We start from the raw sequence: 13,309 nt of genomic DNA, 5'->3' as shown, positions 1-13,309 counted from the left end.
AATCTGCTCATGGGGGTTCTCAGTGAGCGGATGATTCTTACAGACAGTTATTATGGTGTTATTGTCATTTTAGTACAGATCCTGAATTTATGGATGAGATTTCAACGCGGCCACCCATTGCCGGGTAGTATGCCCTCTACGCCGGATTGTCTAAATCTATTGTTTCTGCTTGAATAATGGTACCTGTATGTTTGCTCCAGGGTGATTTTAGATCGTTCAGCTGTAGATTTGAAATTCATTTGAGAAGTTCAGCATTTTACGCTGTTTATTTATTCATAGCACTGAAAAATTACCAAATGGGGCAGTGCGTGCTTGAGTTCTCTCAATATTAATCAAATAGTACCCTCTAATAAAACCACCTGTTGATCATAGAGTGTTCTTCCATGACGAATGAATAAGAGGATATTATCCATGCTTGCATAATTAACTTGGTCTAAGGTGATGATCAGTTTGTTTTTCATAGGAAGGAATATTCAATTAACGACGATATCTTTGTTTTTGGAGTTTATCTGCTTTTTCCTATATTGATTTGGATTTTTTTTAAACTTGTCTTTTGAGGAGTTAGACGCCGGTCATATGGAATACCGGTTTCACATAACATATATTACTAGTAACTTCTTTATTTTCATTAATCGTTTTTCACATGAGAGTGAGTTCCAACGATACATGTATACTGCCTCAACATCGACGTTATTTTAAATATAGGCTACACGCGTACACAATATCACTGACTCCTCAGCGTCACGAGACAACAGTCAAATCTAGGTTTTGCGCTGATATTACCACAGGTTGTCAAAACGGCGTATTTTTTTTAACGAATTCTTCAGTGAACCCTGAGACAGAGCTCTGTTTTAACCTCTGTGGGTATATCAACAGTACGCTTCCGGCTCGGACAGATTCGTCACAGTGACAATCATGGTCGCTCGGTCAGATTCGACAACGCCCGACAGCAGTCGAAGAACGTTTGTGACGTCACAGCCGTGGTCGTTCGTCACGCGTCAAGGAAGACGGCACGCGTTCTCTTCGCGGGTGCTCGGTAACGCGACGCTGATGGAGAGCCATTCACATCGGTAAAATTCCTTTTTGCGGCGATTATGTCCATCGAAATCCCGGTAAAATAACATGTCAGGCAACAAAATTGATCAAGACCGCCGTGGCGGCATTCTCGTTCCTGACTTGTGCCCAGAAACTCACTCGTCCTCCACAATCCAGGAGGAGTCGAAGAGCACCATATCACCGTTGCCGCAGGTTAGCTTTCAGAGACCGAACACAGTGGCCGGGGAAAATGACGCCAAAAATGTATCGGATAGAGCGCGTACCAGAAGGACTTCGCTGAAAGTGAACAAACTGTCGGGGCTTCGGAGACAAAGCAACGCGAGGCGAGCAAGTTTACGGAAAACTAGTGTGAGTTACGGGCCTGAAATGATAGGCATCGCAGTGAAAAAGAAAGCGCCCGCACAAAAGAAGGAAAAGCACGGACTCACCAAGGGACAAGTTGAAGGTATGGTATTAGTCTGTTTATGAAGCTGTTCTCTTCATGAAGCAAACTCAACATTATTATAAATCTAAATCCATAGAAGCAACTAGTGTTTCTGGTTGCTTCGATGTAAGTGGCGAATATACCAAAAGACAATCGAGAGAAAGATATGAAATCTGCAGATGCAAAGAGGAAATATTTATTTCGTTATTTATCTATATATTTTACTTATAAACCAGTTCAACAAAAGTTAAGTCTCGTTATAGCAGGATACTGATGAGCTAGAGCGAAGATCTTTCATAGATTGAGCTATACTATAATCAATAGATTTAAGGCATCTGATTTCGATAGAACACGTGCCCGTAGAATTTCCTTGAATCAACATGAATGTCTTCGTTATTAAGTTCCTAACAACGAGTTATTGTCAGAATTCATAACTAAACCATTGACCATATATTTTTTCATTCTGCTTTCGTCACTATCAAGCTTTCCGTGAGGTATTTGACTTATTTGACAGCAACGGAGGCGGATCTATCGATGCCGAGGAATTGGAAATGGCCTTGCGGTCTGTTGACATACACTTGAGTCGTGATGAAATCGAGGATGTCATGAACAACTTGGATAACGACGGTAATTAGATTGTCTAATGGTTAAATGCACACGATAATTAATCACAATATTCACTGCGATTGGATTTCATAATGTAAATTTCTTGACTCATTGTATGATGGGGTCCATCGAAATAAGAAATTTCGAAACTGCAGTGTGTATCCCCGATCCAATTAATTTAATATGTGGTGTGATGAGTTCTATTTTTTTTTTTTGCTGTTAACAGTTAGTGTTACTTATATAAATGCTGGTCATTAGACTTGCTCGAAGTTTGTGGGCATATCAGAACATATAATAAATTGGAGAACTAAACAACAGCAGACCGTCGCGCCAATGGTATGCTGTTGCGTAGATCGTGGGGTGAACGCCTTGGCTTGGCCAGCATGTAACTCAACTGACGAGAAAAGCCAGGGAACTGGGGGCCAGTCCAGCTGCTAGCTAGTCATATCCGTTTAGGTCCACTGTTTTCCGAACAAAACATCGACACGGATGACTAGTATAGTGCCTTCTCATAGTTATCTTGTAAACAAAACACCATTATATAATTAATTGCGACAACTAGTGCATGGTGAGGAAGGTCGTCAAAATAGAAGTTTGCTTGACATAATTAGTTTTATTAATTTCACTTCGTGAAATGCATGGTTTTATTTCCATAAATATCAACTAATTTCGTACGGTGTATCTTCAAACTGACAACAGCGTTGTCCATAGTTGACGTTGTAAAACACCTAGTACCTGGTCATGGAGGCTATAGCGCGGGCGCCTATTTATTACCCAGACGACCTGTTTGCTTTCCCAGAAACATGGGCGATAGGCCGAGGCCTTTGCAATGGAAAAAGATATGTATTTAGAAATACATCGCTATTCCCCGAGGCCGATGGATATAGCGATGTATTTCCGGTAACGTACGGCCACGAGGGGCAATAACCGGGCGCTATAGCCCGAATAAAGACCAGGTTATAGGTGTTTTATATATGATTTCATTATGTTATAGTTTTTAATGATGTTATGGGCTGCAACAATCCATCGTGACAAGTTTACTTGGCGATTTCTCTACAGCGGTAACAGTAATACTAATTTCTTAACAAAAATATCCAAAGCTTACCAAGCAATATCCTTGGTTGCACTTGAATCTCTGTCATCGACGCGCTGTTCAAGTTGCTATGCTGTTGGAATGGAAAATCTTGCTGTTTTAGAGTAAAGCTCGTCGCTCATGCATAGCGCCCAACACGTTCAAGTCACCCGCCATTGTTTCAAAGCTGCAGACGACACTGCTCGTATGGTCACGTGACCGAGCACTTTTCCAAATTTGCCGATAAACTTTTTCCCTAGGGAAATAGTTATTCACAAATACCCTCTTACGTCACTTTTGTCGATTCAGTGGGAACTGAACGTATCTATTTTCTCGTCACGTGACGTATTCTGGCGAATCGCGCGACAGGCAATGAGCATATGGCGTGTTATAAATTAATATCGGAGCAGTTATTTAGAAATGCGCTACACATGTGCAAAGGTTGTACGACGTCCATCGGCTGAAGCTCAGGCTGAATTCTACATGTAACTTTTGCTAATATATAGTCTACATTATCATTACTCAGTGTATCGGCGACATTTTATCGGTGTGCTTTCCAAAGCTTAAATTAACCCACATTTTACTTTTTAACATGGGCCATTAAGATTATTGATGTTTGATTTAACTCCGAACGTAAAAGATCGTTTTTAGATTTTCTGAGACATTAAGGTCCAAATGTATTTAAATATAAGACAGAAGGGAAAGAGAAAAATATGCTACGGGTATATTTTCCAGGGACAAAAGTAAATATACATTTAAAATTTATATTATTTTTATGTTTTAATTGAAGTTCAACGATAAATGACTCTTCAAAAATTAAGAGTGTAAAACCAAAAATAGACAATGGACATTACTTACATTGACTGTACCAGTGTAACGTTGTTGTATCAACTTTGTGGCAGTGGTTCCATCAAGCAACGTTCACTGACTTGCTATAATCTTCACGAATTTCTACATGCGGAGCATCCATTTCAAGGTCGACTGTAATGCTGACTGTGTGTTCTTTTTTAATATTGCGCCTTCCAGGTAATGGAGAAATCGATTTTGAAGAGTTTTTGACGTTGATGACAAACACAGAGAGATTCCTTGAAAGTTTTGGTAAGTACAGATGAGTAATATTTAATCCTATGGGGCTGTAATGCGGCCAAATATACACCACACCAGCAAGGCTTGCATGTACTTGGAGACAACCGAAGGTTAACATTGCCTGTGGTATTTAATACTTTGTGTATTGAGAAATAGATAGACGCAATCAATCTCTTTTCTTGAAAGCTCTATAAAATGTAACCTTTGGTGTATTTCCACTGTTTTAGTTCTGTTAGTAAAGTACGGTTTCTCGTCTCTTTTATTTCAAATTCATGTCAAAGTGAAAAAAATGTCAAAATGCCCAGTGTACATTTTGTCGACGGCCTGCATGTGTGTGATTTTAAATGCACTTGTTGAAAACTGAATTCATGTCTGGAGTAGAATTCATTTGTCAGCAATACCATTGTCCTTCAGGCGATAAATTAGCACGATTTATACTTTGTGTTGTAACACAGTTTAGGAAGATTTATACTTTGTGTTGTAACACAGGTTAGGAAAAAAAATACTCCTAATATGACAAAAAATAATGAAATATTACCAGTCGTGCCTTTAATCTCCTATCGATTTGTTCCGGTACAAGTTATTTTCGTTATCGTGAAAAACTGATTCATAAAAATTAATAAAATAAGAGGTTATTTTACTGATAGGCTGAGTGCGTTTTATCATCCATGGAACAATTTTCGCATAAGCGAAACCTGTGCAAACTTTCCTTGAAAAACCAGCGCTAATTCAGATCACATCGATAGTTGAATTTATCGTCAGTCTTGCTCCTTGTTCCTGAGGCGCTGAGTTTCTCCTATATCTGATTAGGTTAAACTGACTATAAGTAGGTAATATTGTCTGATTTTTTTGTGAGAGGAAGGACGCCTACGACCTGGCAGCAGTATGGCCTTTCTATTCGTTCGTGTGTCCTAAATGGCCAAGTGATTTATAGTGTATTGAACCGAACCAAGTTCTACTCAATGTTATCGTTGAGGGCGTCATTTACTCAGGTTGACTTGAATATTCCGATTCTCATTCTCTCGCGATAGTTATTTGGTTTTTCTCTTTTTTAAAGAGAGGAGAGAGGATGATGGCTTATTAAAGAGGAGGTCGCCGTTTTGATATTTCGTTGTTTACCGAGTGCACTTGCAATTATTTGCGTTTTATACAGCGAGGTCGTACACATCAGATAATTGCATCTTTCATTGATTACAGTAAGGGATTGTCACGTTAACATCGATTATCGATATAATATTCTTTTCAGTTGAGAGCCACGAAGGTCCTCCTAAAGACAACACTCAGGGCATTGCCAGAGAGACGCTGCTATTCGATGCGTTGACACAGTTTATGAAAAAGTCTGCCCTGCAGGCTATGGACGAAATTGTCGGGTAAGTTGCACATCCAGATCTGCAACAAGCATTTCATCACGGAATGATTGCTACAAGGAGCATTTGAAAGTGCCAACACGAAGAATTTAAGGTATTGTTAGGTACACTCAGCATAAACATTTCTTAATATTCACACGGATTTGAATCAGTTTCTAATGACAACAAGCTGCATTTTATCTTATATTATAGGTACCGTATGCGTAGGTCGAAAACTTGATCTGTCGACAAACCAAAATTCTTGTTTTCTTGGCATAAACGTTGTTACATTTTGGCGCCAATCATGTCAGTGTTATGTATTTCAGCAGTTTATAAACGGAATGGTTTGTCCATGAACAAGCTACTTGCATCGGCACAAGTCAGGCGATGGCGTAACGATGTTGATGCCGCTCATTGCGCCAAGCAATCAAATGTAAAACACACAATCGTAAATGTTGAATACTTAGGGCAGTGTAACACATCTGTCATCAAATGCTTTACAGCTTTACCGAACAAAACAGATATCGTGAGTCGATAAATTATTTTGTGAAAGAAAGACAGTCAATAGCCAAAACTGTCCGTCAATACAAATGTTCTTTTTTAAAACAAATTAACAGGTACTATAAGACGAAGTACAAGAAAGCTCAAATACCCCACGTCGTCGGTCACTACGCTGCTGGAGCGAGACTGATTGGTCTAACTGAGAAACAATTAGTGATGCATCTTGAACATCTGAAGAGAAGCAATGCAGGTGAGAGCGGTGTTTACTTCAAACAAACTGAATAAATTTCACAAAAACGATATAGTTCTGATCCTACATGATCAAATTTTGTCAAAAACCGAATCAAAAACGTGACCAACCCTTTATTGAAATTTACCTTGATGCAAGAAAGTGATGAAAATTGCAACTATTGTGCACAAATTTTTTTAAAAACTTAAAACGATAGTAACATTCGATAAGGTTTTGTTTGCCGTCCGCGTGCTGGTAGGTTTTCAGAGAAAATTAAGAAACAAAAACAATTTTAACACTATTACAAATAAAAATATTATATTTCCAAAAGAAACCAAATGAAAATTGAGCTTATGTCAATACACTTATGTTTTTTGTGTGTATTTGTTTTTCCCCTGGCTGGCTGGTAGTTTTTGAAAAATCCAAGGACGGCAAACAAAGAATATTCTTTAAATGGCCTTATCATAATTTGACAGCCTTATCAAAGCAAGATATATATGATAATATCATACCAGTATATTAATGGAGCAACTACAGCGATCTGATAGGTCGAGAAGAGAAAAGAACCATGGTATATTCGCGATACACCACGGCTGGCACACGCGTGAGCTCTTGGCTGGAGCAAAGGTCCTTTTTTTGACGTTGCATGCCAGAATTTCAATATACTGTTATAATAGCAATAAATCACACCCAGCGACAGTATACCACTCGATTTTGACCAGTACACTTCATATATGCACTCGTTATCGCTGGTGCATATATGTGGTGAACTGTTTAAAATCTCGTGGTAGACCGTCGCTGGGTGTGCTTTGTTGCTTAAATATAGTAATATTTTTACAGCAATCATGGATGTCATAACACTTTGTCAAAGTGACCATCTGGGTATTAAGTTGATTATTTTATGCTGATTGTGAATGACTTTATCTGGAAAGAGTCTAGAAGTTGCACAGTGCTTCCAAATCTGTAACCGTCGGTGTTTCGGTCTGTGTCCCTTTCATGACGTCATAATAATCGCAATCTTTATTTCTTATATAGCGCATTACATATTTAAAAATCTCAATGCGCTTTACATTGAAAATGAAAGATGACAACAATAAAATGTTCAATAAAAGTAACCACTTATAAAAATCGTTGGATGGTTAAAATACGTAAGCATATAAAAATACTCATGTGTAAAATGACTTAAAAGGTAAGTTTTTAAACCTACTTTAAAATTATCAAGTGACTGAAGTGCACGAAGGTGTGACGGTAATGTATAGGATGTCGGATTTTGAGATCTATCAATTGATAGATGAAGTATCATATTAGCAATGTATAATGAGCAGTAATTCTTACATTTCTGATGAATTCAAGGACAAAACGAGAAGAGTCCGTACGCACAGCCCCTGCACATCTTCATAACTCCTGAGAAACCGAGACCAGTTCCTCGTCGATGCAACAGAGGGCGCATTACACTTCGTGTCAATTTCAGGCACAATAATGACCGTTCCGGTCTCGGTGGCAATCCCTACAGCAATCCACACCATTCTGCCAACAGGTCCAAGGTAAGGGGCGACGTCAAAAGTTCAATGTAGGATAAAAAACTTAATTCCCTTAGTTTCCCCCCAAACCCCCCCCCCCACCCCCCTAGAAACTTAATTGACTTATATTGAACCTGTTGCCAGGCTCTATCTATGTAAAGCGAAGCTAAGGATCAGTCAATTTAGGGGTGAAATAAAGTAATGCATCGTTAAGGCCCCACTAGCTGTAACTCTTGAAATTTGTTGACGTCAAATTATCTACCTATTCTTTCCTCTCTGAAATCTACCCTCTGAAGAGATATGAGCTTTTACTGCATTAGGAAACCATTCCTTTCAGAAACATTTGACATGTAAATTAAAATTTTATTAACGGTCATTTTGATTTCCTGGCATTTTCAAAAATTAATAAATTAAAAAGGAATCAGAACATAGAATGTCATAGTTGAAAACATTCACCCTTGTGGATTACAGTTTGGACTACGCTGTGCAGTTTATATGAAGATTTAAATGCAGATATGCATAGTATCAAGGGTTTTAGCTTTTCTGCATGGGGCTGTGATTTAATGTTTGGGCGAACATTTAATCGCAGTGTAATCTTTATCTTGTTCAAAATTGCATATATAGCCCCGGCAGTGTGTACACAGACCTAAATGACTACATTGTCACAAACTTATTTTAGTTTGAAAGTAAAATCATAAAAATAATGCTAAAAGATACAGCTAGTGGGGCTTAAGATTGGGAACACACTTTGTGTTTCATCCAATGTAAATACAACATACTAACAACAAACTTGAAGTTTATCAATGAATGAACAAGAACAACAACAATACAGTCCAGGTTTCTCCTTCCAGAGGCATAAAATTTATCTCATCTGTCCTGGTGGTTGTAACAACTCAGTTCACACTGCTCCATTCAGGCGGACTACACATGCACCAGAAATGTAGCAAGATATAATTAAAAATAAATTCCGAGTGCAACCAGAAACAGTAGAGAAACTACCATCTATGGTGCAACAGAAGCCAACAGCCTGCATTGTTTACACTAACTAGGCCAGGTGCAGCTCTGCACCGTGTTAAAACAACTCCCTCCGCTGGATTCAACACGAAAGTGTGCATTTCTGCTCTATTTTTTCAAAATATTCATTCCCCTGGCAATTTTTACCTTAAATCGATTTGTAGGATAGAAACTTTTTTAGGTCAAAACCCCCCCACCCCCAAACTAAAAGAATTAAGTTTTTTATCCTTCATTGAACTTTTGATGTTGCCCCTAAAACAATCATTTTATTGGCAGTAAGTCAAACGATCGATCGATAGGCAATCGATCAAAGCGAGGGTCAATGGCGTATGTTGAGTGACCGTCACGGTGGGCTTTGCAAGAAATCATAGAACCATAGAACTGTAAACGACAGAATACGAGACACAAATACTGTTTTGTCTTTTTGAATATGGATTTATTTTTTAATTGTATATTTCATTCATCATCGAGACAGTTAACTTGTTGAAGCTATGTCAGCTATACGTATACACCAATATCTATACAAGTCAGAATATCTGACTGAAAGTTCAGCAGTAGACATGCGCAGAGGATACACTTCAACCATCAAATGCTGACTATCTGCAAATCTTCTATTTTAATCATACCACCTTTGGTTCATGTACCAATTAATTTTATTCCCACAGAATTCCAGAGACCCTCGGTCGAAAAATGCACCCAATGCACAGACAAGAGTACGGTACACACCCCGACTTGGCGCAACTCACCAGCGTCTGAAGGTTGCCGAATTCCACTTGCCGACTCTGCATAAAAAGAACGAAGTTCTGACGTATGACGATTTGCCTAAAATCAGAAAGAGCGTAAGTGTTGGTACTCAGCATATCGGGAAGGTGACCTTCACAGAGAAATAGCATAGACCTAATCATTAATGGAATCGCCCAAGTCACAATCGAACCGAAGCCGTTTTACTTAAAACCAACAACCATGCAGATATCTCAAAATAACGATAATAATTGGCCAGGAGGTGTTGATAATTTACAGTCGCACATGCAATTTAGTAATAAACCACACCGAGCGACGATATACCACGAGATTTGACCAGTTCTCGAGATATGTGCAGGAGCGATAGCGAGTGTATATATGGAGTGAACTGGTCAAAACAGAGTGATATACCCGTTGCTGTGATGGTTTCCTGCTATTGTATCATAACAGTGTATTGAAATTCCGGAATAAAATGTCTGAAAAGCAGTTGAAAAGATGAGAGTTCGCGCGTGTTCGAAGCGTGCTATATTTCGAATATAGCACGATTGTTTTCACTTCTCGACCAATCAGATCGCTGTATATACACCAGGGAGGTAGAATACATGTGAACGTCCACAGCGTACTTTAATTTGAATCTGGCGTTGATATTACAACATATCTTGACCTTAGTCGCCAAGACAGGAGTGAGGGGGATGCCGAAATTGCACATCCTTGATATTGCCAAGTTTTTCTCGGTTATTTCACCTTAGTCTTTCCAAATAAACTACGCAATTTTCAGACGACACAGTTTTACCAATGCGATGAAAACGGATAAATCATTTAGGGGACTCTGAAATCAAACTATAGTTGTGCTCTGCACTGAGTCAATTGCAATAGAGTACAAAAGGAAAAGTTAGGTTTCAAACGGTAAACAAAACTTTTCAATAATTTCATCAGATCCGAATCTCAGACGCAATGAACCCTTTCGCGACACTGATCTCTTCAGAGAGAACCTAGACAATGAAATATTCAAGATATATCGGTGAAGCTCAATTTCATCTCGGCAGGGCTATGTATGAACATAAACCCACAATAGTAACGGTGATACTTAACCAACCATAAGTCCACAATAGTAACCATGATAGGAAACCAACTATAAGTCCACGATAGCAACCATGATACGAAACCAACCATAAGTCCACAATAGCAACCATGATACGAAACCAACCGTAAGTCCACAATGGTAGCCATGATACGAAACCAACCTTAATTCCACGATAGTAACATGATGCGAAACCAACCATAACACACTGACACACTTTGTATGTCCTAAAATATATCCTTTATGTATTTTCAGGTCGACAAAGCGACAAAGGAATACTACAAACACATGACCTCCATGAAAAGGAACGAAGCTATCAAACTATGGAGAAGCTTGTACCCGTCTCAGATTCCTTCAACATTACTTCTTGACCATTTTAAGAAAGTTTTCTGTGCCTACTCGTCCGCTGAACACTACACCCATCTTTGTAAACCTTGTGATCTACTGGTTAACGGACACTGATCGGCTCATGACGGGCGCCCTCCCACGTCACTCATAACTAACTGTGGAATTCAATTGTTCTGTGTGCTCAATAGCGGGGACATTTGTACGTTTTCAGCCCCGTCATTTCTACTGTATCTTTCAGCTTGTCGTATCTTGAGTTATAATTCAAGAACGGTCATAAAATACTGCGATTTTTGAAGCAGTCTGTCGTGGAATTGAACTGTGTTGTACAATAAATGAACTGAATAGAGTCACAGCGTTTCTCCACTTTAAGACTTCTGTAAAAGCGTTTATTTTTTGCTAACTAATCCGACAAGACTTGACAACAGCTATGACATTTTGTTCGTTTTTCTCTAGATATTGCTCTATCTTGAACCGAACAATCTTCGCAGAGGGTGGATCGTGTTCATACAGACGTCTTTTTTTTTAATTTTACAATACAGCATACAGCCGTAGTTTTATTTTAATTTCCAATAACCATTACCTGAGCATTAGTTCAAAAGTCGTGCTTTTTCCGCCGAATATGATTCTCTGATACAGTTTGCACAGAAACCGCAGACTTTTTTGATTTTTTAGTACGAGACTGATTATTTTATAGTTCCCACTAGCAAAGTATGGGCCTAAGTGTTGATTTCAAGGTCGGTGTATACCGTGGTGTAAGGCCATACAATAAATATGAGTTTCCAGTAACCCGACTACCGAATTTAAAACCCTCTGACCCTGAATCAACTGGTGTTAGTTGCACTTCTGTTCAAAAAAAAAAGAACAGATATTTCACACGAGGACTTATCCCGTTCACCTTCAATTCCCTGTTCACAGGTCTACACTTTCCTTTGATAACGATGGGTTTGGGTCAACCATTGTGGTGAAAGGGTTAAACAATACATGGATTGTTTCTCTTCGTTTTGCCGAGATAAAATGAGGGATTATATATGCCAAAGCACACAGGGGGAAGATTGACCTAAATTCCCGCCTAGTCAACAAAGTGATTGGTTTTCTGGGAATCTAATAGAGAGCATTCCCAGATTGGCAAAAAAAAATAAATTAAAACTTGCAGTTCTTCTGGAATCAACATTTGTTTGTGCATCTCATAATGGGTTACCTGCAAGAGATTGAGCTCACCCGTATTGACGCTCCTGGTCGTTATAGGCAACGTGTTCCTTCCAGACGTCATTCATTGTCCATGCTCGATCGTTACAAACTTCATAATTATATATTACATGCCTCATTATTTTCAACCTGACAACTTTTGGATTTAAAAATGATGAAATGACATCTTTCACATAGGAAATAGTGTTTTATGGATAAAAATTTTGATAAACCGCATAACATGATTTAAATGTATCATTGCACCGTTCGATGATGAAAATCATTCTATTGTTTTCAACAGATTTTTGTTAAACATGGAAATAAAGCAAATGATTGTCATTTGTATGTAAAGCCAAAATTTAGGACGGAAAAATATGTAAGAGAGGCAAGTAAAAAAATGATTATAACCCAAATAAGAGACTATGTACCCTCGAGGTAGATGACAATTTGCCCTCCTTACGTTGGGCAAATGGTCACATTTTGCATGCCCCAACCATCAACCATGGACTTTATAGCTAATCTTGCTTCCGCAAAACGGGCATCATTGGAGAAGAAGGGCCTTCCCCCATTCACTCACTTATAAAGTTTACACATACAGTCGATATGTTGATTTTGTTATTAAGTAGGACAGATACTCGATCCTGATGATCCCCGGAAAGTAGGCTTTGTGAACTTCCCGCTTCGTTATTCTACCAAAACACCGACAAGATGATCAAATAGAAGCCTACTTTTGTCGAAGCACCGTGGACCAGTCCAGTGGTATGGTAACGGACTCGCTATTGGCGGATGGTGAGTTCGAGACCCGGTTCAAGTCCCGGTAGATCCAGAGTAGCGGATTCACTGTCGGAGACGGTGAATTCGAGACTCTAGCTTGCCTGGTTTGTGTCCCCGATCAAGGCACTTTACTCCTCAGTGCTCCATTGGGGGTTAGTGAGTTATGGGTACCTCATCCTGTAAATGGGCTAGCGCCCGTTGAATGATTGACTAAACAAATAAATAAATAAAAAAAAATAGATGCTGGCGTACAGCATGTTTGATTCAAGTGAAACTTTCAAAACCTGGCACTCCGTTTTGAGTGTAGACACAATGACGCAGAACCA

General features: G+C 38.9%; 1 protein-coding gene across 1 annotated transcript; it reads left to right on the top strand.

Annotated features, from left to right (window-relative positions):
* The first annotated feature begins 1,009 nt into the window (after positions 1–1,009).
* On the top strand, positions 1,010–11,373 carry LOC139144057 (EF-hand calcium-binding domain-containing protein 3-like). The gene is made up of 8 exons (XM_070714703.1): positions 1,010–1,501; positions 1,964–2,107; positions 4,185–4,256; positions 5,491–5,614; positions 6,208–6,341; positions 7,674–7,864; positions 9,520–9,693; positions 10,932–11,373. Exons 1-8 carry the CDS (start codon positions 1,123–1,125, stop codon positions 11,136–11,138), a joined length of 1,425 nt encoding a protein of 474 aa, XP_070570804.1. The 5' UTR covers positions 1,010–1,122; the 3' UTR covers positions 11,139–11,373.
* The last annotated feature ends 1,936 nt before the right edge of the window (positions 11,374–13,309 follow it).

The sequence above is a fragment of the Ptychodera flava genome, chromosome 11, assembly GCF_041260155.1.
Source record: "Ptychodera flava strain L36383 chromosome 11, AS_Pfla_20210202, whole genome shotgun sequence".
NCBI classification, from domain to species: Eukaryota; Metazoa; Hemichordata; class Enteropneusta; family Ptychoderidae; genus Ptychodera; species Ptychodera flava.
This window is presented reverse-complemented; position numbering and strand designations above follow the sequence as displayed.